A 26783-nucleotide genomic window follows, 5' to 3' on the forward strand; every position below is an offset into this window, starting at 1 on the left:
GTTGTGAGGACAGGCACAAAGGGACTCTGGACACTTCAAACAAGGACTCTTCTGTTCAGGGACCTTGTTTGTTTAAATCCCCATGTGAAATCTCTTCATCTTCTTCTCCAAGTTGTATTTGGATCAGTTTGCTGTGGTAGTAAATTTGAGATACAATGATTAGCTGTATGGCAATGAGAAGCCTACTTGAATATCTGGGACCCAAAAATGGAAAGCTTGTTTCCTGTGGGATTTTAAGAAATACTTGCTCAGTGGTGCTAAAGCTCGTAGCATTCCTGAAGGTGGTCGCATGCTCTGCGAATCCATGAGCGCTGCATCCTCCCTTTGTCTCCGTTACCTCTCCAGCTGTGTGCGTGCTGGATATAGATGTCAGGCTGCATGAATCTGGCACAGGAATAACAGATCTGTGGGGCAGCCCTTTGTCAGTGACAAATACTTTGGCTGTCGCTGTGGCCCCAGGATCTGTTTCTCAGTGGCAGTCAACCCAATTCAGTTGCATGCTAATGTGCAGGAAGAAATGCTCAGTAGCAAATGAATTTTGTCTTGTAAGATTGCGAGCTGCCTGTACTCTCCCCCTCCTCGCTCTTTTCCATCACGTGGAGATGTTTGCTTTAGATTAAAGCACTTCTGCTGGCATCCTGGTGCTTTCCATGCTGCAGCGGGTCTGATTACATATATTCCATTTCAGAACCCCAGGCAGAAAATACCTTGGGAGAAATTGCCTTACTGCAGGCTGTTCACAAACTTAAAGAAAACTTATTTCCCTTACTGATTTAATGTGCTGAGGACTGATGTTTTGCTGGTGACCAGTGCTTAATTTTAATGCATGCGAGTTTCTTGCATATGTGGTAACTCGAATCATCTCAGTTACTTAAACTCAGCTGTTGGTTATGGTGATAACACAACATTTTGTTTAATCCTGTGAGGATGTTTGACTGTGGACAACTGCTGATGGGCAGTGACCACGTTCAGTTAATACAGTATAGCGGAAATTGGAGAGGGAGGTCTGTGTATTGGCATGTGGAGCATGCTTTGACACAGCATTGAGGGAGTTGTGGTTTCTTGCAAGCATGGATGACTCTCAGATCTAGCTGATAAGAACAAGTATATTAACATTTCTGTAGGTAAGTTGCATGCATGCTCTGCTTAAATGGAAATGGTCACAATTTTGTGTATTTGATGATCAAATGTTATCTGAAAAGCAGCTGCAATTACTGTGTTAAAATTTGCCTGGTTTTAGCGCTACTGCCCCTCCAGAGATTAAAGCAGGAAGTGTCTTGTGAGGCTGTATCAGTACTCAGCTTGTAAGCAAATATTAAAAAATTCAGATGAATCAGCTACCAGGCCCCACTAAAGTGCTGGCCTGCCTCTTTGAGGAAACGTACCGTCATAATTGCACTGGTATAACTAGCTATGTGAACGCTCTTGCTTTGGAATTTCAAAGTAAGAAGCAGATGCGCTGTTGCAGTTACAATGGTAAAGCTTTCTGGCAAGATGGAAAACCTTTTCCTCCCTGCCCATCTCCTGACCCCTTGCATGGCTTCGGTGGTGTGCTTTAGGCATGATGGTTGCTGTGAAGGGGGAGATGGAGAGCCCTGGGAAAGATTGTTTATGCATTGGCTTGAGGGCAAAGCAGAAATCGTCAATAGGACAGAATCTGAAATAAAATTAATTCTAGGGGAGGTAAACTGGTATTTGGCTCGTAGACAATGTCTGGAAACACTGTGAACTGTAAATATCAGTGGTTGTATGTTCCTTGTCGTACTGAAGTGATGAAAGAATTACAGTACATTCTAGTGCCTTAAAGAAATGGATTTCTGTGTTTTCAGAGGCCGGGGCTGTGAACACAGGTATTGTTACCTTGCATTTTGGGTGGGTTGTTTTTCCCCAGCTTTCAGAATTTGGGAGTGTAGGGCTGCAAATGCAGTATACAGTAATGATAAAGCCTGTGCTGACTTGCTTATGGGGTCAACATTTTGATGCAGTTTGTGTCCTTTAATTTTTTTTATATGTATTGTACTGTAAAGCCGGGGCGGGATGAAGTCTACAGTGAGTTGAGAATGACCTGCAAAATCCTTTGGAAACAATAAGTCAAACTGCCCTGCTCCTCCCCTGGTTCTCGATATACAGTGAGCAGTTGGTAGTTTTTTTAGGCCTGAAAGTATTTATTGCTGAAAATTTCCAACTCTAGAGTGTACCATAACAAGGTATTGAGTGCTAAAACCATGTTATTGGTCTCGTGTTTTTATGTCTTTGAATTATGACACAATTTTAGCAACTGCATTCAGTAGTTTGCTATGAATGAAGTAGATTTTTGTCTTAGAAAATGGAGTATCTAATCTTTCTCTCTTTTCAAATTGTCAGTTATACAGTAATTGTATCTCTCTTTAATGTGCCATTTTGGCATTGATTCAAGTTTGAATTTAGTGACCGGCATAAATATTGTATTTTGGAGCTGTTTTGGGGGGGCTTTTTTTTTCATAGCAGTCTTACTGGAATCAGTTGAACTTAATTCAATGACAGGATAAGCAAAAATTTGTTTAGATAGGCTGTTCTGAAATGTTTAATGCCTTCTAAAATTGTTCATGGTAAAAGATCAAGGAAGGAAACAGTATGACCTTTTAAATGAAGCTCCATATATCCCATTTTCCTATGCCAGAAGTCGGACCAGACAATGAGAGACTGAAAGAATTAGGGTTCTCTTTCATAAGGGATCTTTCATTTTTTGCTTTTACAGATAGGTTTGTTTTTTTTAATTTTGTCACAGATTTAGTGGACTTTACAGCTGTCTTTTAATCAGTTTCCATATTAGTACCAGAACTTTCTTATTTTAATTACTGTCTGTGGAAAATTGTCCAGTATCATGTTGTGTGTCACAGTAGAAAATGGTGGGTCCTTCTGTAATTTTTTTTTTCTTTGGTTAGCAGATTCTTTACTTCAGTAATATCTATTACTAGTAAATGCTTGCAATTAACAATTGTGCTTAAAGTTTTAATGACTTCAGTGTTTTCTTTTTTGAAGATGATTTTTCTAAGCACTGCATTTTGCTTAGGGTTAATGCAGCCATGCATTAAAAACAGACAGATGTGGTTCAGTCTTGTAATGATTGACTCTGTAAAGTAGGTTGCCAGTCTAATCCTAATTTGTGCTGATACGTGCTTTTTAGTCAGCTGGCTGGAGCCCGGAAGGTGGGTTTTGTTCAGAGCAGAGCTGGAGGATTTGTATGGTGAATCATTCAGTGAGGTGCATAATAAATTGAGTTGTATCTCAAGCAATAGAGCGCTGTTATATTTTCTTAATCCTCTACCCCTGCTTTTGTATTTTCCCACCCTGCTCAGTTTATCAGTTTCTCTCACGTCTAAATCATCCTTACTTTTTCCTCTGTGGGTAGTACTTCTCTGGAGCTTGTCCTATGTTTGATTTGATCTCCTCTTGTTTCTTCTATGCCAGTTTTTAATTTGAATTTTGCCTGGCATTCTACAGGTGCTGTCACTTGACTTTCACATAGTGACTGCTGAAGCTGTTTCCACTAATGTACTTAGCAAGTTGGGAGTATTTCTTAGGGCAGTCTCATCTGGTATCTAAGGATCCTAAAAGCATTTGGTTAACTCTCATGGAGCAAAATGCTCTGAAACCCTAAAGTTTGCAGGTCTTTTGGCTTGCATGTGCATTGCTAGCACTCAGTTTAACTTTCCTTCCCAAATATGTTGTATATGCTAAGCATCTGTGAACTTGGTTTCTGTACCTCACAGGGTGCCACGCAGACTTCTCTTGCCGATCTTTTAAAAAAGGAGTTATGGTACTGATTTAAGATTAGAATGGCTGAGTACTGGTCAAGTAATCTGGGTAGTATTTCTACTTTAGCAATTGTTGATCTACTTTTTTACTGCAAAAATAAATTCCTGTTTCTGTACCTCAGTTTCCTATTTTTCAACCTAAGTTCCAGTAATTTAAGGCATGTTTCTAAGGAGCTGAAATAATGAGGGGTTTGTATATGTGAAGCAGTGGTTTTGAAAATTATTATTTTATTTGACATAAGCTCTCCTTAAATTGTCTACTCTGACTTGCAGAAATTCCTAACAGGAAGCTTCTGTATCTTTAACTTCCACTGCCTGTTATGTAACGCAACATACTTCGGATACTCAAATGAAATACTAACTCATTTGATCATCAAGTTGTCTTTGGTTTTCCATAAAGCATGCCTGAAGTAGCCAAACAGAAGATTTCTTAGTTGTGTGCTGCTTGTGAATTGTTGATGCTTCAGTCCAATAAAAGTTCCTGAAAGGGCACGATCCGTGCTGTGAAGGCAGAGAGGCTGAACTTACTCACTTCCCATGCGTCAAGTCGGCGCAGTAATGCGCACGGCGGAGAGAAATCGTCTGTGGGTGATGGAACAAGTGTGGGGGTAACTGCTGCAGGTGGGCAGTGCTGCTGTCAGAAACTATTGAAAGCTCAATATCGGTTCTGTAAAGACAGAAGGTCAAAGACCAAGATGTGTCTAAAGCAAAAATAAAATGTACGTGACTTGAAAATAAGGCAGCATAGGCATAGAGAAGAAAAAAAGGTATAGTTTATAGTTCTTTCGGTGACAAGAAAGAAGTGCCATTGTGAATGAAGTGTGAGAGTTCTCATCTTTTCATGAAAAAGAAATTCGCCATACTTTACTAAAGTGAAGTTCAATGCTTCTAACATGTTTGTGATTTCTCAATAAGTACATACTTTCTAAGTAGTGACCCAGTATTTTGGTACTTGAAAACACTCAGACGTTTCTCAGATGTGTCTAAAAGATGCAGGTCATCTAACGGACTCTGTGTTCTTGCAGTATCTTGCGATGTCAGATTTCATGCGTATCTTCTTGTCTGTACTTTTATGTTTATATACTCTCTCTCAAAAAAAAAAAAAAGCATAGTAGCCTTTTGCTAGTTCCTGTGTATTCAAGATGCGCAGGATGGATGTTGTTGCTTTATATGAAAGATGGGAGAAATTAACATCCTGAGCCTGTCGAATGAAAGGGAGAGACTGAGGGTGTGTTCATAACGTATGGCTCTATAAAGTATTTAGGTACCCTGATGGGGGAACTGGACAGCCCTTCTGCCTATCGTTTATGATTTTAGGGGATAATGAAGTGCATTGGCAAGCTTTTTATGTATTGCTGTGATGTGTTATGATGTTAGGGATTCACTGATTAAAAATACATTTATCCATCTATCCCATATCCTGATAGTATCTGAACTAAATCCTTTTTTAAAAATAGATCTCTTCATCCGTGAGTCTTTGAACTTCCCAAAAATGATGAGTGAGGTTTGGCCTCTTCAGCTAAGCTGCAACCAGGATGCTTAGCGCTCGGTGTGTGGAGGCCTTAGGTTTTGTTGTAGAAACCCAACCAGCAGTGGTGGTGATCAGATGCAGAGCTTCTCTTGCTGCTTCGTGGACTTTTTTTTTTTTTTTTTCCACAGGGGTGTGGACTCTGTTCCTTGGGGACCACTTTGCTTCCGCTGTACTGAGCTCTGGGAAGCTGTTCGTTTCCCATGCCTGGCTCCTTATTGGGGTAAAGGTCTGTGAATTCTGCATAAATATTTACCATATCCCAGCCTAACCAGCAGAGAGCTGCTAATTGTGTTATTGAACAAGGAGAAGAGCTTTGCTTATGTTGCTTGCAGGGTGTGTGGTTTGTATATGGGCAAGAAATAAAGCATTCCTTAGTCAACAGAGAGTGTAAGGGAGGCAGCAGGGACCAAAATTGCAGTTACTTGACAAAGAATGGTGGAACAAAGAGATGTGAAAATTTTGGAAAGTGAAAGCTGAAGTATACAGGCTTGCCACTTGTAGTGTGATATTTTAGAAGCACTTACTTAATTGTCTTAGGTTTTATTACGCTTTTTCTAAAAGGGCAAAGAACCTGGCTAAATGAGGAGTTACCTACTTATTCTTTTACCATTTTTCCTATGCTCTTAGGAGAGATTTCTTTTTTAATTCTGTGGAAAGTAACATCTCTCTTCCATGTTTTCTTTCCTTATCCTCCTTTCCTGCTGTTGTCCAGGACTGTAGGAATCCCCATAGAATTAAAATAGTGATACTACATTCACAGTCCTAGCCATATCTTAGCTATCTCTCCTTTCTTCTCAAAACCTGGTTGCACCAGACTCTTGCTTTTTTTGGTCAAAGATTTTTATTTTTTTTCCCCCTCCAAATTGTTTTCTTCTTATGTCCTGTGGCTGAGAGAGTACCAAGGGAAGGAAATCTGTGAAATCAGAGTAGGAAGCAAGATATAAGCTTCCATTCCTGAATCTTTCTTGTTTTTACGCTGTTTCCTGGCAGCTGCATTGGTTTGTACTTGAAAGGAATGCATTGTGTTGCTTTTTCCCGAAAGCTGTAGATAAAATACAAATAAAAATTAATACTGTAAAATTAAAAGTTTATTATGTCCATAAGCAAAAAAACTGCAGCCAACAGTTAAGTCTTACATGACTGGTCTGTGTAGTTCTGCAGCGATCATACTGGATGGCAATCCTGTTAAAAATCAGTTATTTGTATGCCCTTCCCCATCATAAGTGAGAGAGAGAACTTTTCTCAAGTTGTGACGCATGCCACCTTTGTGGTATTTTAAGTCTGGACATAATAGGCTTCAAAAGGTGGTTGGTGCTTTGGAAAGCAATGTTTTTTCAGAAATTCAGTATTTCAGGAAAGAAGCAATGTACAGGGCTGGCCCTGTTTACTCACAACAGGCCCCTATTGTTTTGGCAGGGTAAAAGAAACCTTAGAGCAAAAACTTAACAAACTCAATGTTGGTCTCAAGTTCATTCTTACAATAGTTTTCCAAACTGCTGTTGCTGTGCTCTGTGCTTAAAACCTTGATCTGCTTGATACTTTTCCTGACAAGACTGAACTTTCATTTGGATTCTTCAAAGTGTTTTTGACTTCGTTATAAGGAAGAGAAGGCTGCAGTATGTATTTCTGAAGCTTTTGAGATTGTTTTATGGTACAAATGCATTTATTTTCCCAAGTGTTGATGCCAGTAAGAGACTTTTTATGTTTAAGGGGATTGAAAACATCCTTTCTGACGAAAGGCGTAACAGAGACTTGAAGGACGTTTCTCTTGTATACCTCAATTTGTTCGCTGACCTGAATGGTTTCAAATTAAGTATTTTACGTGCAAATTTCAAAAAGCAAGCTTAGAGAAATTTGAGTTTTGCAAGGATATAAGGTGTAATACTCTGCAGTGTTGTAAATATTCATTCTTACAATTGTAAAGCAACTTACAAATCTTAAACTTGTGGTATTTTCCTGCAGTAGGGTAATATGTGCTTTTAGTGAAGGGTAAACCGAGGCACGCAGCTAGGGAATGTGAATTTCTGTGGAGGGGAGCAGATCTGGTTCTCACCATCCGTTCCAAACTCCACTTGTTGGAGTGTGGTGTTTGGACTGCTGCAGTCAGTAAGAGAGTACCCTGTGCAATGAAGGAAATGGGAAACAACTGTTTTAGGCAAAATGTAGTTTAGTAAAGTAAGGCTTATTGGCCTGCTCACGTTGTTTCATCTATGTTTCACTTGATGATGAGCATTAGGGAGAAGAATTAGGAAATACTTGATTTTAAAATGTAATCCAGGTTTAAAAATATCTCTGTTTTGACACCCTCTTTATGCCTTAGCAGTGGCTGTTTAGTGCACGTGATTCTCACTCAGGCATGAGTAAACTGGATATGAAGCTGTGCTCTGGGATTTGCAGTGACTTTTCCCTCACTTCTTTAAGTCTTTGTGATTTCATGTTTGCTTAAAAAAATGTACTGTTCATTTTTTCTTTGTGCTTCGGGTCAGATACCAGGACTCTGAAAGGAAGGGGTGCTAGCTAGTGAGTATATGAGCAGCTGGCTATGTATTGGGGTTTTTGCTTTCCTCTGGTTACCATTTTCTTTTTGAGAGCTGACATTTTATTTTCTGATTTGTGAAATTCCTAGAAAATGAGGAGCTGGGCAAATGTTTCAAAATATGAACCAATGAAATACAGCTTACTACTATTTAGAAAATGATAATGCATGCCACTGGAAAAGACAGAAGCATGGAAAATACAAGCTCTGTCTGGGAAATTATTGCATGCTTAGAACCATGGAGCAGATAGATGTAGGGGTAGGAGTTGATTTCTTTGGCTTCCTGTCTGCTGTGTAATTGTAGCCTTGATGCAGTTGTGGCTTGGAGATTATATTTGGTACCAGCATGCATTGGACTGGGCAGCACAGAAGTTGTGGTGAGTGTAGTCTAAAAAATTTGGTTGAGAGAACTGAGGAAATGCAAAAGAAAGTAACTACTATTAATACATTAAGTGGTTTGCTGCAGTTTCATCCTTCTAATAGGCCCCATGATTTGGGAAAAAAGTGGAATTTAATTAGGAATGGTAATTCAAATAATGAAAAGTTATTTCGATTGAGTTAGATGATTTTATGGCAAAGGCTGAAATAGAGATCTTGCTTTCTCTCTCTTCCTGCTGTATATGGCGGCTTGGATGCTTGTTAATGGAGAGCCAGGCATCACACTGCCTGGGGCATGGTTAGAGCCCTGGGAAGATTTACATTAATCAAACACAAACAGACAGTGTAGCGTGAAGAAATTTCTATCCCGCTAGCAGTGCTCACAAACTTAATTAGGTTATTGGGGCAGAAAAAGAAAACAGCCCCTTCACCCTCCAATCCTTCTTCCCCAGGGCTTGACCAGTCACATAAGCTATAAGAGCAGTAAGCTCATTGCCCCCCTGTTTTGACCTCCCAGTTTCTTTCCCTGGATGACAGAAAGAGGCATGCTTTCTTTCTCGCCCTCTTTCCTGCCCTCTTCTCTTCTGATACAATACAGAGGCTCTGTTTTTCTGAGACCCTGTGCTTTTCAGGTGCCACGGTGGTCGGGTGTTTTCAAAATGCCTGAAAACAGAATACATGACGTGGCACAGAGTGACCCTGTAAAAGGCTGAAAGTGGATTGAAGGAAAAATCTCGCTGCCCTATGCCAAGCCTTTGTTCATGTGCATCATGTGATGCAGTTTCTTTGATCAGTGATCTGATTTAATGACATGCATGCACATATATATGTATATAGACATACACATGTGTACGGACATATACATAAATACATACAGAACGTGTGTATTGTATTTACATAAATACATGTATAAGTATATATTGTTCTGTCCCTTAGGACAGTTGGAAACACTAAATTTTAAAATCCTAGCTCTCTTCTGCTTTCTTGTTGCATGCAGTCTCTGTGGGACCTACGTGGATGCTGTTCTCTGTGTGTCCATTAGCAGTGCAGCGATGGGCCACAGCTGATGGTGGTTGGGAGGAGGTGGGAGAGAAGAGGTGGAGTTTCTTCCCTTCCCTCAAGTGGTCAGTGAAACAATCAGGCAGATGCCTCTCAAGGATATCGGATAAGCGTAAAAAAACCAGACAGCTTCCAAGAGGGGTAGCTTGCGCTCCTTGGAGAGGACTTGGTCTCAGTGTGCTCCCCCTGGAAATGGGCCTTTGGGATCTCCCTGTTCAGCTGACTTTGTCTTGTGAAACAGGTAATATCTGACAGTCTTTGTTCCTATTCTGAGATATATGAATATATTGAAAGATGAGAAAATAGCTTCCTTGATTGCAGAGGAGAGAGAAAGGATTTTTTCCTTTAATATCTATTGGGAAAAGGGCGGGAGAGGAGGTTTTTCTCTTTTAGCTGTTTTTCTCTTTTCTTTTAATAGCTGCAACGTGAACCTTAGTTACTCTTTTGTATTTTCATTGCGGAAGTGGCCAATTAAATATGCTTGCTGTGAAAATTTGTGCCTCAGTGTCTCAGCTCAAGAACAAAGGTTTTGACAGCAAGGAGGGATGCCTTAGATGTAGACGCTGGCAGCACTACCTTCTTTCCATTTCTCCACGCTGAATTACATACCAGCATGTTAACAGAACCTTCTCACCAGACTTTTTAGACTGCTTTTGCAGTCTAAGTGAATGTGATTTTTTTTTTTTGATAAGCTGATATTTTATGCATGTTGATGTTAAATTAGCTATTGGTGCTCAAGAAACCATCTTTGAGTGTTTTGGGTGTGTTTTCTTCTGAATACAGTTTTCACTGATCTTTTCCTTTTTTTTAGGGGGGATTTTATTGTAAAGTGCTCTAAAAATGAAGCAAATTGCAGCAATAGAGGGTAGTCACAGTGATGGTCTGGACAGTACTGTTGGTGCAGAATTGAGACGACATTAATACAGTGACAGCCATCAGAGTACTGAGAGGCTTCTCTCCATTTGCAATAGTTTCTGCTAATGTATGGGTTGAGGATTTGAAGTAGAAGGGCTGTGAGATGCTAATCACTGCTGGGGGGATTTGGTTTTTACATGTATACAGATATATATATATATATATGTAAAAGTATGAATGTAAGAAGCCTCTTTTTTTTTTTTTTTTTTTTTTTTTTGTGAGTGGTGCTATAAAGTGGTTACTTCCCTTTGTGGACAGATGCTTATTTTCCAGGAAGGCAGCACTGTAGGTGGCTCTGACATGAAGAGGTAACTGTCTAAAATACTGAGCGACAATCTGCAAGTTATTGCAAGCTCTGCTTTCACCAAAGTCAGTGAGAGTTGGCAGTTCTCAGCATTGTGCCTGTGTGAGGAGGAGGTACCAAGAACTGGTGTAAGTGAAGCGGGTGGGGAAACAACTTAAAACTGGTTATGGTATTTCTGATAGCTTGGTTATCTCTGTGCTGCTGCCACATGTCTTGAGGAATTTTGCATCCATCACCTCTTAGCAACTGGTAGGTTTCCTGAGTAACTGTTTTTTCTTTTCTTGTATTTTTATTTATTTTAAGAGACCCAAGAGAAAAATACTAATACAAACATATTTGGAGGCCTATTAATAGCAGTGTATTTGACTCACATGCTGTTCTCAGGATCTTGAGCCATTTTACAAGTACTGTGGCTTTGCTACTGTTTTTTTTCTCTTCCATTTTATAGAAGAAGAAACAGGGCTTGATGTTGATGTGAAATCCTAATCCTGTGTTCTTCTCCAGTCCTTTACCGTTGGTCTTTCTGGATTTATCCTGTAATTTAGATGAAGGGGAAAATGAAATGCAAAGGAGCAAAGCATGCCACGAATGCCTGTGTAATTTTTTTCACTTCTCATGCCGTGTATGCTATGTGCATCTTTTGTCTTGTGTTTTATAGGTGGGACCTGCATTTCAGGGGAGAAATAATAGGCATGCACATCACAGAAGTCTCTCTTCTTAGGCCATGTAAATAACTAAGATAGCTTTAACTTCAGTATGTAGCATTGCTAATCTCTTTATAGTTCAGCTTGCATCACATATTTTCTTTTGGATACTTTAAAAATATGAGTTAATACTAGGATAGAAACCCTCTTGGGAGGTGTTGAAGCAAGTAAAGTGGAATGTTCAGTTAGTTGCACATTTTTAATTTAGTCTCAAATAGTTTAGATTTCTATTGCTCCTGGTGTTTGCATCTACATGAGTAAAACTTCTGCATCAGAATTAGCTAGATTGGAAGCTGTGAAGGACTAAGAGCTAGTGATCTACTATACAGGTTAAGCAACAGTGTGGTAATGATTTCTTGGTCCTCTGTGTTACAGCTTTTGTTGGTAAAATTGTGTATCCAGTTTTTCCCTGATGTAAATTAGGCCACTGGGAGCACTTTGCCTTTGGGTAGTTCAAGACATATTAGCTGTAAATTAGTTTATTGCAGCTGGCAAATATTTAGAAGCTTTGCAAAGGTCGTAAGGGTGGATGTTGTCTGCACATCCCATGCAGAAGGGGTGTAGTTTGACCAAAGGTTGACGACTGGGTGGGAGAAGGAAAGGCAGGGCTGAAAATGCTTTTTGGTTGAGTGTCTGCTTAGCTTTGAACTGATAAATTCCTAGTTCTGATGAGCAGGCAGGTTCTGGGTTTGAAGTGTTGGCATTATATTTCTAAACCAGTAAACACTCACTGACCTTTAAAACAAGCTAACAAGAGAATTGAAGGAAAATTTAAATTAAGGCAAAGTGCCTTTCTTGGAGCTAAGTATTTTAGTCATGCTGACCTTATTTATCATAGGAGTAACTTAATGAAATTTTGCGTTGTACAGTAGGTCAGACCAACTTCTAATGCCGTTTGAATATATAAATCCAGCAGTGAAGGTGTTGCTGAGCTCTGTACTTCTGCTGATGTTCTCAAATTGTAGTAACATCTGCATCAAGGTAAATCTCCAGTGAAACGTTGTCAGGCATGAGTTGATAATGCTGAGGAGCAGAACAACTTAGCCTTGTTGGTTCTTTATCTTTTGAAAAACATGCTGGAGGAATAGTAAATATGTCTTAATGTGGCTCCTTTCTTACTGGTATCTAGCACCCGAGCCACATTTATTAGTTACAAGCTATAGAGGTGTGGTGTTCCTGTGCCAGGCAGCTGTACTCACTTACTCACCAGAAATGTGATCTCTGGGCCAAATATTCAAATGTGGCTCTGAACCTTGTACATATATTTGCAAAACTTGAAGCTGGGTAATTGGAGTTAGTGTTACAGTATTTGAAAGCTATATATCCAGTTGTATTACGTGCACTGTGTTTTTTTTTTTCTCCTCCCTTTCTAATTGCTGTCTTTTGCTGTTTTTAAGAACTGTTTCCACAGTAGTCTCGTTGCTGGTTCATAACAACCACAAGCTAGGTATGGCATTAATAAGGAGCTAGGCTGTGTGCCTAATGAAATGCAAAAACTGCTTGACACGCTGGGGCAACACGAGTGATCTCCAAGCCCTTATGCGTGCGTTGGGTGAAAGCAAATCCCATGGCAGTTGATGGCTTTATGGTTTCTACAGTTGGTTTAGGAAAATAAAATTGTCTGGCGCAGCGTTCTTGTTCCTTTGTCTCTTGCTTTGATTTTTGTGCATCTAACTAGAAAGCTTTTCCAGACGCCGTGTAGGAGGAGTGGTGGTGGGGAGGCGGGGAGCAGGGCTGCTTCCATTGAGCCAGTTCTGTATTGCAATTATTGGCAAGCAAAGCAAACATTTCATTTCCCCGTAATTAGCTCCAGTTTAGGGAGGCAGGTTAATTTTGACTGCCACGCCCTGTCTGCTCAAGAAACCTTGTTGCTTTATTTGATTCTTTCATAGAGGAGCAGTTTGTGGGCAAAGGGATTTAAAACAATTTTCAGAAATGAAGAATGGAGAAAAGAATTGGAACGCACATGTTCTGCACTTTTTTTTTTTCCTTCTCAAAGAGCTGAAGCTCAGGTTGCCAAGATGATATGAAAATGTGGAAAAAAAAGGGCTATTTTGGAGCTCCTCTAGTATGGCCAAACCATGCATATTTCAGCTGCTTTTCCTTTTTTTCAGGGAAGCTTGAGCTCTTCATGCCTGGGAATATTTGTCTATAGCCTACTTAAAAATAAATAAATAAGCAAGAAAGCTGGGTCATAACTTCTGAAATCACAAGGCTTGACCTTTCTGCTGTGCCTGGTCAGTTCTGTTAAGTGGGTCATGCAATAAAAGCTTGCAGCAACTGGACAAATCACGGACGTTTCTTCTCTGCAGTGCTCTAGAGTTCTGCTTAAATTTTTGTTTTGATAACATTTTCTGATGGTCTTTTTAGAAAAATACTTGGCCTTTTTCAGTATTGCTGGTGTTTAATTCATTTAAGTTGTTTCATTTCAAAGATGTCAGTATTTCTTTCCCAGAGTGGGAACTGATGGATTTAGTAATTTATAACCAGTGATGTTGGGAAACTAGTGGGAAGTCACCTGTGATTTGGCGACCTCTGTTCTTCAGTTGCTGAACAGAGTTTATTCCTGCTCTGAACTACGTTCTGTGGGCAAACTGCATCCCTGTTGCCCAAATCTTGCTTTTAGGCTGAATCTAAAAGCAGCGTTAGGGAAACATGAGCAACTTGGTTTATTTATGTTCTCTTCCACTGCCCCCTCCCCAGTTTTAGTTTGTTTGTCTGCTTCTACCCCATTGTAGAGATATTAAACAATAGTTGTCCTTGTCTTAAAAGGCTGGAACTTCAGGCCCTGTAGATGGAAAGCTGATGCTTCTGAGCCTTGGAAGTCAGTCAGGAGTGGAAGAACAGTACTGGCTGCTGAAAATGTCTCTGTCCCCTCCCCTTTGTAGAGTTTCTGCGGGGACTAAAAGTTCTTGCAGGGTCCTGGCTTCAGCAGCAGAGCAGCACAAAGGCCACATTGAGAATAGCTGCTGGGGAAGCCCTCCTTCCTTGCCTGCCCTGTAAATGCAGTTCTTTCTCCATGAAAAGCCCTGACATCAGCTCTTGGAAAAATCCAAGTGCTTGTGTCATGGAAAATAGCTGAGGCACTTGCTTGGGCTGGGACTGAATGACTGAACTGTGGATGAAACTTCTCTAGAGATGCTTTTCTTCTCCCTTTCCAAACGTTACTGTTCATAGAGAAATACAAACCCTTCCCATCTGGAAGTTTTACAGTGAAAGGGTGCTAAGGAAAGAACTACAGTTGGCTATAGTATGTTCAAAGCTGCTTGTTGTTTCTCTTTTTTATTTATTTTTGTTTTGTCTGTTTAACAGACACTGTTGCAAGCTCCTTTTTAGACCTGGTCACATCTATCTGCAAAGGAGTGTTTCCAAGAGAGAGCAATGCTCATTTGGATGGACGTACTACCTGTATGGTCAGGAAGTTCCATGTACCTCCATGTGTGGAGGCAAAATCTCCATGTTCTTGTAATCCGTTTTACGAAGAAGACTTAGCTTTGCATTCTGTTTTTCTTTCATCTTTTTGAACTGATTTTTTTTCCTCTTTTCTTGCTCCCTTCTCATGCTGCCGCTTTCTCTTCACCCGTCTTGATGAAACCCTCACACAGAATAAATCTCCAGTTAACTGCAAGAATGAAAGAGATATCTCTATCTATTATCTATCCATTTTTGTTTTAAAGCTCAAAGAGGAAACATCCCTGTGATGGAAAGGTGCTCTCACTAGCACCAGTGGAATGCTCTTTCCCTGTAGAAATACCTTTTGGAGTCCTGACCTTCTCTTAAAGACCATCAGAAACCTGCCAGCTTTCCGGACTTGTGAAAAGGCATAATTATTTTTTCTTGATTTTTATAAAATTTATCTTAACCTAATTTGAGTTAAGCACTTAACTCAGCACTGTTGGTTGCCATAGCGCTGGTCCCTTGCATCGATCCTTATACTGAGCCATCAAGAGGTATGTTGATGGGCTCTGTTGGCTACTCTGCTTTTTCTAACCTAAAAGGAAAATTGAACGGCATACTCTAGTTATGGATAGAAGCGGTGGTGGGCCAGAAAAACCATGTAACGTTGACTGAGTTGGAGGTATTCACTGATGCTTTATTAGGGCAAATTCAGCACTGAAGTTGTTGGGAATGTGTAGAAGGTGGAGCACTGTGTGGAGTTGACACAGAAGATATTTGCTATATGGGCTCTGCAGTCACTTCACTAACCTTCCTGTGGTCCTTCTCAGAAGGCAGTGGCTAGGTTTATTCACAAAGCTGTCAGTAATCTAAAGCTAATAATGCCACAAACGATTCTTCCATGAGTCATTGCGTCAGCTGTAGTTGCTGCCTTGGACTCCTACAAAAATAACATGGAAACTTTTATTGCCTTGCTCAGTTTCACCTCCTTGTGCACTTGCAGGTTCGTAAGATCTGTCCGTAGGCTCTGGCAGCTCCCAGGAACCCACTGGTTGGGTCCCTTCTTCAGCCTGACTGTTTCTCTGCACTTCGCATGACAATCCGTGGTCATCACTATGCAGTGGGGTTTTTCTGAGAAGAAAACTCTGGTTACCTGAGCTTAGGTACTTTGATATGGGGAGAAGATGACACTGCATAAAACTGCTCTTTAAGTGGGTTGATGCGAAGGTAAATAGACCTGTTGTGTTGAATCGGTGTTGTCCACAGAATAGGTGATGTGGTTACAGCTGTAGTTTGTGGGCAGTACAGTGAAATGGCAGACTTCTGTCTGCGTTTTTTCTTGGTTGCTAATAGTTGCCCACTTGCTGCATCTGTGTTTCTCTCTATCCGCCTGTCATTTGCTATCTCATCAGTTCCTTTTACTCAGCCACTGTCCTATACAGAACATGTCTACCTCTTTTTTGTTGTGACAGAAGACTGCCTTTAGCTCTATATTAAGGTCACATTGGTACTGCTTTTGTTCAGGTCATGTCAGCACTCTCCCATAATACCTTTCTCAGGGCTTTTAAGCCCTGCAAAAAACTGCTCTGGTGGGTATGTGCATCTGCAAACTGGGAAAACAAACAGACTTTCTTTTTTTTTTATTCTTCCCGTCTCTTTCAAGATTAAATTCTGGGAATTATCTGAAGAATGGCATTTAAGACATCCATGCTTACTGTACTTTCAAGGCACTTACTTAAACCTACTAGATTTAGACAGAAAATGTAGCCTTTTTCTGACTGCTGTCAGTGCAGGGCCAGTCATGGTGTTGAAAATAAAGCTTAATAGGTGCTGCAGGAGTTCTATCACTAGATGCACTTGAAATAGTCATGAAGTTGTTCGGTGATTTTTTTTTTTTTTTTTAACTGTCACCCAAGAACAGACTTCAGTTCTTCCAGTTACAGGATCTGTTTGGGTATGTATGAGCAAGAGGAGAGTACAATCCAGCTCAGCCTTCCAGAAGCATAGCTGCCAGTTACACAACTTGCTTTTCACCAAAATCCATGGAGGTGGCGCTGGCAAAAGGCATCCCATTCACCAATTACTTGGTGAAAACCTCCTGAAGTAGGATGATGTCATTTTAAATAGACATAGGGTTTTGGGGTTTTTTTTTGGGGGGGGGGGGGGGGAGGGTCAGATCAGACTTTGAGTTAACCTTTGGTTTTCCTCTTCTCTTTCTAAATGTGTGAAAAAAACAAATGAGTGAACCTGTAATATTTCTCATCAGTCCTGAGTTTGCAGTGGTCAGGTGTTTTTGTTGCTTTTCTTTGAAATTTAGAATTCTGTAAGAGGGTTTGTCTGTAACAAGCAACGTCTTATTTAAATGAAACTAATAAAGCAATGAAGAAGCTTCTATTGCAACTGTTCATCTCCTAATTAAAGATTAGTTCTGTCAAGCAAGCAGTTTTTGGCTGTTCTCTTTTGTATGGGTTTCACAATATTTCTTACTCATCTCGGCACAACTTGTAGTAATTTATACTTGCATCGTGCAAACACACACAAGCTTAATTTCAGGCATGTGAGTAGTCCTGCTGAAGTAAATGGAACTAAAGTTAGGCATATGAATAAGTATTTCCAAGGTTGGGGCCCTTGTCTGAATCTAAATATTTTTGTCTTTGATCAGTTTTTGAGATAGCAGTTACTTGAATTCTGGTAATATTTTAGTATGGGAGTAAAAAAAACCCCAACATGGTTATCTGAATGCTGTGCTATTTTTGGTCAGATATATTTTCAACCTCCCAGGCTAGAATGGAACGCTTTGTACTGTTGGAAGCTGGGAATCCTTTCTCTCTCTGGTGTGTTTTGACACATCAGGTCTTAAAACTATTTTTCTGTCTTGGCTTGAAGGTAGTTGTTAGGCGCTGGTCCAGTACTGAATGGTGCATGCATGTGTGAGCTAACTTGGAGAAGTACAGTTTTTAATCCACAGTGTTACTAGTTGTAGGTATATTTTTTTCACTTGGCTTTACAGTAAATAGATTTTCCTAATGCAGCATGACTAACAAGACATACTTTCAGTAATTTGTTGCATTTAAATTACTTAAACTATTTGACCCAGTATTTTAAAAACAAAATGTGACTTGGCTTTTAATTGTTCCTGGTATTTGGGAGAGTGGAACAACTTGTTTGAAAATGTGCTGATGTTCATCAGTTATCAGACAAAATGTCTACAGGGTTTTATCACGTAGCCTACACTTGCCAGCTAGATTTGGAATTAAGTCTCCAGCTGTTAACCGCACCCTGCTGTGCCTCCAGCTCACATGGTGTTTACAGTAGTAGGTGAAATACATTTTCTATGTTATATGTAGTGCTGGATGCTCTAACACGGTTTCAGTACTGCTTTCAAACAATACTGTTTCAAAGTGAAGATAAATTGCACTGAAATACAAATAGTTGTTGGATAAACTCCTGGGAGCTCTTCTGTGTTCTTTGATTATACTCCATTGATCCACTTACACTTTTCTTTCTGCTGTAGTATACGAGCGATGCAGTGTTTGGGAACTGATGAATGTCTTCAGCTAATGAAGAAGTGCTAGGTACTCTTCAGGTAGGAACCTGGGAGGAGAGGAGGAACTTCTGTACTGAGCGCTCCCCACAGGCTGGCTAGCAGGGTGGTTAAATCCCAGTTGTAGTCTTAGCTCAGCTGACTCTTCCATTTTTGATTTCTGTGATTTCATAACTCAGTGGCCTGGAACTATTTCAGGTCCAGCAGGGAAGTTTTTCAGGGTGGGAAGTTTCACCTCCAGCCTAGCTCAACAGAGCCCTTCCTACTCCAGTGATTTTATGGAGTACCTCTGAAGTAAAGCAAGTGCAGGAGAGGGCCTGGAGCTCCCTCAGCCTCACCGCCTCTGGTTGAACGTGCTGCTGCCTGTGCCCCAGAGGCTTCGCTGTGATGGTGACCTGCTGCCTGCCCCGCTTCCCCGCCACGTCCCTCCCTCCCTCCCTGCTTCGGAGAAGAAAGAAACGCAGGAAGCTGGCGGGTGGCCAAGGGCCTCCAGAGCTTCCGGGAACTGCTCCGTGGCCGTGCTCCGTGGCCGTGCTCCGTGGCCGTGTGCCCGGGACAGAGCCCGAGGGCAGCCAGTGCTGCGCTCCTGCCATCCGGGCCTGGGCTCGGGCGTCTCTTCCCGTGGGTGTCACGGCAGTCCCCACGGGCGGTGGTGGCTCTTCGGAGCTAGCCGGCTCCGTGCGAGTCCTGACCCTTTGGACCGAAGTGCCGTGCCTACAACTGTGAGTGCAGTTACGGCCTCAGACTAGGGAGCTGTGGGATTGTGGCCCTCACTCAGCGGGACTTCCATGCTCGCCGTTAACATCAAAGCACAGAAACAATTCCTGATGTTTTCAGTGCCATTTTATATACGCAAACTTTAGGGTTCTCTGTCTAAATAATGAATGTCGATGGTCTACATATAATAAGTAGGAAGGTTTGACACAACTTTCTAGACCTGTAAAATAGAACATTTGCGCTTCATCCTTGAACACGTAATGAATAGCTCTGAACCAACCAAAACGGCACAACAATGAACTACCTTTATTTTGTTCAAAAATCGTTTCTTTTGCTGTAGGAGCGTAAGCCTGGAGAAACACTATGGGATAAAGGTTTTCACTTAAATGCTTCATTAAATATTTGCTAGTAGTGTTAGATTTTTTTTTTTATGCAGCTCAAAAGTTCAAGTGCATTAGATAAAATATGTGGTATAATTAACCTTAAGCATATTTTCCTGCCTTTGGAGAGACGATAGATTGTCTCTGCCTGGATTCCTTTGTCTCCTTTTCTGCTTTTCAATGAAACGCTAGATTACTACAGCATCTGTTTACCATACAGTGTTCAGACAGGGTTAGGTTGGCCTGAGATGACTTTTGTTTTCTTTGCTTTGGGATTCCGGTTGTCTGTCTTGCACAAAGTAGTTCTTTACTGGCCAAAATTTGTAAGTGGGAGGACTGAATGCTGAAGAGATCTGGCTTTGCACGTAGAGCAGAAGAAGAGGCTTGATTAGCTACACGTTCCTCGTTTGAATCAAAGTGCATTTCCCAGACTTCTGAGATGAAAACAGTGCTTTTGGAGGGAGGAGGAACGAGGACTCCCGCTTCCTGCGGAGTCTGTAGGCAACCTTTTTTCTTCACTTCTGTGCTGCTTTAGGTTCCTACGACTTACGCAATCAAAGGCCCTATCTAGCACCTTAATGTTGAAGCCGTTGTTGTATTTCAACTAAATTTGACGCTGTTATCTAAAGGATGACAAGTGTTTTGATGTGTATAATTATTTTCAGTAGTAGACAACATTTTAATTTCGTTTGCCTAATGTGTCATCAGATGTTCGTTTCAGAGTTGCCATATTAGTGCATGCTTGCATAGGGGATTGGCATGTGTGAGCTGGCCAGCGTTTAGGGTGTATACGCGTTTAATGGAGTAGCGATTAGTCAAAGAGAGGGATTAAGTTGAGTGCTTCTGCTGTGTATCCAGTTATGTTTTTCAGGTAATGGGGAGGGAGTTATTGTAGCTTTAAGACTGTGCTATTTCTGGCTGGGCCACTCTATGTGTAGTTATCGAGGAAAAGAGAATAGGTGAATAGGTGACAAGGTTGCCCCTCCTTTGGAGAAAGGAGCTTAAAACATGAGGTGTGCATTTTGGGTCATTCCTTGGCGCTGCTCGAGGAATCTTTGCTGTAATGCTCTGAAATGCTTTTGGAGAATGGTTTGGTTCTGAGCAGCGGACCAGTTGGACAGGGCCATGGCTCAGCTCAGTTGAGTCTGAGTTTGGAGGTGGTATCCTTGGGACTATCCTGCACCGATGTTGCCTTTTTCTAGTGCAGACTTACCATGGGACTATAGATCTTTATCAAATAGGATCTGTTTAAACTATGTTTTTAAAAAAAAAAGAAAGAAAAAAATTTGAGTCGTTTAATACCCTGTCAATGTTCGTGGTACTATACTTCTTTTTACTTGAATCTCTTCTCTGCCTCCCTCTAACCCTCACCCTATTACTTCTTGGAAAACCTGTATAAATAGGAGAAACTGAATGCAATAAGGATAACTTATGTATATGGGGGAAATTATCAGCTATATAATAATTGTAGATGTCTTCATTTAGAACAAAAAGTGACTTGAGTTGTCTGTTCTTTTCTTAAATGTACATACACAGCTCTAAATGTTTATATTGCTTTCCAGCCAAAGGATCTAAAAACATTTAACAAGTAGGAATGGAGCTAATTTCTAAAAAGTTCTGAGAAAAAAATACTTCTGCTTCATGAAAGTAGAAGTTGGTGCTTTAAGCTACATGGCATACACCTTGCTCTGTCATTTTTCTGTAGCAATTCAAGGAAAAAAAACCTGGTTTCGTAAGTCCCACATCTTTTCCTTAAATGTGTATAGAATTCTTCCTCCCTTTAACTGTGGGTTTGTGTTGCCTGTTATGTGTATGTCCCAGTAATAATATTTGGAATAGTTAATATAATTTCAACTTAATTTTACTCTGTTGTGCTTGTCTCAAAGATGTATAGTTTCACGAAAATGGTTAGGGATCTTGTTAGGAGATGTCAGCATGAGCTCCCGTGTTACCAGGTGCTGCAGAACCCACGTAGGAGGGAGATAACCAGAATGTCTCAGCTATAGGAGAATTTTCAGTTAAAGTTTGGACCTTCATTAGATACCAGGTACTTGGTCCATTAGCAGGACAAAAAATCAAGCTACATTGATTTTTAGTGTATGAAACTAGTTGTTATTGGAGGAAGATGATCCATGAGCTGCTACACTGTACTAAGAAAGACCTACTAGATGCTGGATTTGAGAGCACAGGTTCTGCTTCTGTTCTTAGTTCTGTTTGAAACCTTAAGCATATCGATAATAATTCTTTACCTAATCGACTGTAAATGAACTTAATTGGCTGAAGTAGAAGAGCAAAAAAAGACTTGTTCTCTTGTGAAGGTATTACAGAAATGTAGAATAACTGTATTTAAGCATTAGTGATATCAAACATAATATTGAGAAACAAAAAATGTTCATTAAACTTATGTTCTTTCTTCTTTTCAGGTTTCCTCTCAAAAAACCTACAAGGTGAGTTATTGAAGTTTGACTGTTTATCTGTATTGCAAGTTATGATACAGCCTTTTTCAGAGGAGGAATGCTTTTAAAAGGGAAAAAAAAAAATGTACAGACACAGATAGCAGTACCCATTATAGATGTGAGGAAATTAATATCCAGATTGGGACAGGGTGCCAAAAATATAGTTGGTGGTGCACTTAAAGTGCATGGCATAGTGTTACCATTTGCACTTCTGTTACGTACACTGGCGGGTTGTCTTACCTGAGATTTGAGATGCTCGGAGAAAGTGACACTGTGTCGGTGCCTGATGTACAGACACTTCCTTTGGGGGGGGCTGTATTCTAAATCTTTAATTTTTGCATACAAAGAGGTTTAAGGTTTGCTGGGAGAGCAGGTAGAGGTAAGATTTCAGGAGGTTTTTCAGTTTTCTGTAACTTAATTTTGCTTTTAAAATAAAATATGGCCTGCTGTTGAATGATAAAGAGAATGCACTTGCAGTTACTAATTTCGAAGGTTAATGAGACTGTTTCTAGAACCTTGGATACGCTCCCAAAGCTCCTGAGGGAGATCATTTTTCCACTTGAATTCAGTCTGGGAATAAATTTTTTAGGTGAACTTAATGCTGCGTACATTTTAATCTAAATTCCTTGTTAGCAAACAGAGCTAGCTAAGGTTATTTCCGAAGGCCTCGCCAGCGAGGCGATGCTTCTGTGGTGTGGTAGTCAGGATCCTCTGCTTTGGTTTGACACAGACACGGCAGCATTCTGAGCAGAGAGTCTCCAGCTGACAAGAAACAGAAGGTTGAACGCTGCAGTAGTACGCACGACTTTGATCCGACAGGTAAAGTCCTAAAACTTCACAGGTGAAAATCTAGACTTTCTATTTGAAAAGTACTGGGGATTGAAATAAAAATTATTTTAATGTGACAGCATATGTGGTTTTCAGAGTTGCATTGTTTTGCGATTGCAAAGCCTTTTTGAAGCATGCGGGCAGTGAAATTAATATGGGCTTGCTTTTAAACATGCTCATCTACAAAGCAGCTGTTAACGGTGCAAGAATAAACCTAGATTAGTGGTATCAGTGAATAATTATAATTACTTCCTCTTTCAGAAAAGTCAGTCTGAAATTTCAGTAGGCAAATACTGTAATTAGTTGTGAGTAGTTCTTTTGGCTGTTTTAGTTGAAGTGTGAAATTGGAGATGTTATAGGCTCGACTAGGGCTGGTATTCCTTGTTGGGTTGGTTGGGTTTTTTTGAGCCTTCGTGGATTTTGGTCTATCTCCGTCACTTGTAAAGTGAACTTGTACTTTCCAACATGATATATTTTAAGATAAATGTCCATTTTTAAAGGATATGCTATCCTATTTTTTTAATCTTCCAAAAGGTTAAATTAGGGTCAATTTGGTAAGCCTGTCCAGTGCTGTCTTAGAAATCAGGATGCATGCAGGGATTCTTTATTCTCTCTGAAACACTAACCCAGTGACTACTCTGTGTGTTCATGAAATGCATGACAGGCTCTTGTCTGAGCCTCCTGGCCCCATGCAATGTGTGTTTTTCACGTCTGTGCATTCTGCTGTGTAGCCCAGTCTTTTCCCTGGGGCTTGTGGAAGACATGAGAGTTGAATGTAAAGGTGGTGTGACTTGTAGAATGTGTTTTTTGCATAAGACATCTGAAGCTGGTGTTTATAAACCATTCTGTTCGTTAATGCTTTCGGCCACTAGCTGCATGACTCCTTCCTAGTGTGCACAAAATAAATTAAAATGGGCTTTTAATGTTAGCTTAAAAAAAAATCCTGTAAGGATTGTAAGGATGTAAGTAAACCTGAATTAGTGCTTGTTGTCTTTACCTATTTGCAAGGACAAAGGAAATGTAAAATTATTCAGGTTGGGGTACGTCAGAGGAGGTCTCAGGCTATAAACCTGTTTTGTAGAAGGAATTTGTTTTCTTCAGAAGCAAATTTCAGGAATCCTGTAATCTTAATTTGATGAAAGTCATTCCAATTTTGAGAGCTGTTACCTGGCATCACTATTAAGATGCTTGTGATCCGATCTGATCTGATCGATGAACTCTGTACTGTAGCCTTCATAAAATTCTTTTGTTTTTAAGGGGTGAATTCAGAATGCTGAACTACTATGTGTATGTTGATTACTTGCTCTGGAGATAAATGTTAACAGAGTTTCTATGCTTGGAGTGTTTTTTTTAACCAGAATACTTCCTGTAGTTCATTGCAAAGAACTTCTTTTATTGTGTCTTAGATTCTGTGTCTTCATGCTCGTATTATTCACCCCTTATTCCAAGTGTTTCACCTATGTTTTGTTCACATCTTATTTGTGTTTTGCACGATTTAACCTAATAAATCAGTCTGTGTTTTTCATGAAGTTTTTTTTCTCATGTTTGGTCTCCATATTTTCTATATCTCTCTCTCCTTTTCTCCTGCTCTCGTGCAGATAGCTCCTCCAAGAAGACAAAGTCTAGTTCGGAGGAGAGTAGATCCGAGACGTATGGTAAGCTAAAGCAGCTGCTGCAGCCTTGCACCTTTGCAGTCTGCTCCATGCTTTCTGTCTGTGCACCCAAGGCTTTTATCCTTTACGTGATCCGCATGGTTGGCTCTGCAGCAGGGAGTGGGAAACTGGGTTTTAACGTTGCTTCAGTGTATCAGCTTGTAGTTTTTGTAGTGGCTGGAAACTAACCCGTAGCTGGCAAGCATAGGCTGTCACCTGGATTCTCCTGTTATCTATTGATAGTTGGAAAAACTTGCTGGGACTGCCCTTCTTGGAGGTCTTCTGCCACTGAGTATGTTTGGCGTTGTATGGACACAGCTCATGGTGTGGACTCCAGAAGAGGTTTTGTGGTTGTAGAAAAGTCTGTGTCCTGTTCTAACTGCGGAGGTTAATCTGGATGAGCCAGCAATTCATCTTTTTGCGTTATTTGTAGAGGATCAGTTGTCAGTTCCTTTTCATATTTCACAGAAGTGGGAATATGTATCTGTAAATAATTTCAAAAAATGTAAGAATATGGACTTCACCATTCTTTGTTCTGAAGAAGGAGTAACTTCCCTGGCAGTCCTGTATTGTTGTGTATTACTGCTCTGTTGTGGGCTTGTAGACTGGGACAAATTGGCATATAACAGTTTGGGATAGGAGTAGCCCCCCCCCATCATTATGCTGTCAGTACACCATGATGGATGCTGTTGGAAATAATGTCTACCAAATACAGCCTGTTTGCTCATCCTCCTTCCTTAGCTTACATCAGCTATGTCAGTCCTTGGGCTGTGACACTCTATCCTACCTTTATGTTAATGGCTTGTTGAATTTCTGCTCTCTAAAGATAATTGCGCTCGTATCTTAGAAACTAGAAGGTAATAAGTTTTCACAAGTTGTTGGGTGGTCTTTTGGATCCTACCAGCTCCTTAAGACCCTTGGACCTAGGCTGAATCTGGCCAGTACTGCTACATTTCATGGTTCTAAGTGTGCATGTCCAGCTCTGTCTTGACTCCAGCTGTGGGTTGCCTTTCTTTTCCTTTCCTGTTTTTTTTTTTTCTTGATATTTAAAACAGTCTGTGACACTTTCTGATTTTTCTCTTGAGAAAATTACTTGCTGTATAACCTGCTGTGTTGAACAGATGAAATGACTCTTCCAGTATCAGCTTTATCATTCCACTAGAACAAAACTGCCACGTATTAATGGCTGTGATCCAGCTTCCGAAACCACCTATGTAATACAAAATGATGCTGTCATAGCTTCGATTGTAAGGAACATTAAAAAAATAAAAGCAAAAAAAAAAAACCCCAAACGCAAAAACCACCAACCCTGAAGAGTTCCTCCTAAACCAACATAGGCATGTTAGCAAAAGCCCTTTAGTTGGTGCAGTTCAGGGAGGTGTGATCCGTTTCTTCTGTGAAAATGAGATCTCTTAACTTTCTCTGGAATTTTGAATCACACACTTTTTTTTTTTTTTGTCTAAAGAAAAGTATGACAGACATGTTCCTCAGGATGTGAGACTGTTCCTCAGAAACTGTAAACAGGTTTTGAGAGTGCCTTGATTTGCTTCAGCAGAGCTGGAAACCTGTCTTAGGGAGACCTGGCTTGCTGCAGCTTGTACGTTTTCCTCCCATGCTCAGAGAGAATGAACAGGGAAGTGGCCTGCTCGAAAAGCAGGTACTTTGGGATGAAGCTTCACATGAGCTTGTGTTGAAGCCTTGACCAGTTCTTCCATTTGCCAGGCAGACGCTGGTTAGTGACAGTGCAGTCAGGTTGACAAGATCCCTGTGTCTTGAACCTGCATTAATTTTTGCCTAATGCTGCTTACCCATAATATACTGGAGGTGCTGTCAAACCCTTGTAGGTTAATTACAGGAAACATTTGGTATGCTTGATGGAATGTATCTGTGTTTATACTTCTCCCTCAGTCTGTACAGTGTCCTGGTTTTTCATGTATGGCAGAAAGAAACATGACTTCCTAACGTAAGCCTTTACTTCCCCCAAAGTTTCCTGCAGATGCTCTATCCATGTCCAGTATCTATGGGAGCAGTTTCCACTCATCCTTCCTTTCCAGTGGCCTTTTCTGTGTTGGACCTTGCCCTGCCTTTTGTCTCAACCCTCTACTTTTCCCAGGTTCTGTGGTATGTGCCGAGAAGTCTGTTGTTTGCTTTGGACAGGACCAAACTATTTAAAAACCTACAAGTAGAAATGCTGTACTGATATTTTTCTCGCTGGTGACTGGACGTTAGTTGGCTCTTTCTTTGGCTAGCCATTGGGAAGTGAATAATAGAAGAGTCTTGAATGACATCAGGAAAAGGAGGTGTGGCTTTTGTGTATGTGTTTGTTTTTACCTCTTGAAATTCTTAATTAAGGAGCCAGAGACCAGAATTTCTTGAAGATATGAGTGGCTTGGAGGGGAAGGCAGAGTGGTTAGGTAGGGAAATTTTCTAATATATAGAGGGTGATTTATAGTGACATGAAACTTAGAGTGTGGTATTTTCTTCCATCAATCCAACCATCTCATATCTGTGCATTCAGATGATCAGGAGAGAGATTGAGCGTAGTTTCAGATGTGCTGTAATTTACTAATTAGTGCCATGACCTCC

At 40.5% G+C, this 26783-nt stretch overlaps 1 protein-coding gene across 5 annotated transcripts in view; it reads left to right on the plus strand.

The window, feature by feature from the left end:
* ARHGEF12 (Rho guanine nucleotide exchange factor 12) overlaps positions 1-26783 on the plus strand; it is an 80799-nt gene that overhangs the window by 11757 nt on the left and 42259 nt on the right. For 3 of the 5 annotated variants that reach the window (XM_074849026.1, XM_074849027.1, XM_074849030.1), the window contains exons 2-4: positions 21685-21708; positions 22448-22536; positions 24144-24200. In XM_074849026.1, the coding sequence (XP_074705127.1) occupies positions 21685-21708; positions 22448-22536; positions 24144-24200 (170 nt within the window). The remainder of the gene's footprint in view (positions 1-21684; positions 21709-22447; positions 22537-24143; positions 24201-26783) is intronic. The other 2 variants (XM_074849028.1, XM_074849029.1) reach the window with 1 other exon arrangement.

The sequence above is a fragment of the Strix aluco genome, chromosome 23, assembly GCF_031877795.1.
Source record: "Strix aluco isolate bStrAlu1 chromosome 23, bStrAlu1.hap1, whole genome shotgun sequence".
Lineage (NCBI taxonomy): Eukaryota > Metazoa > Chordata > Aves > Strigiformes > Strigidae > Strix > Strix aluco.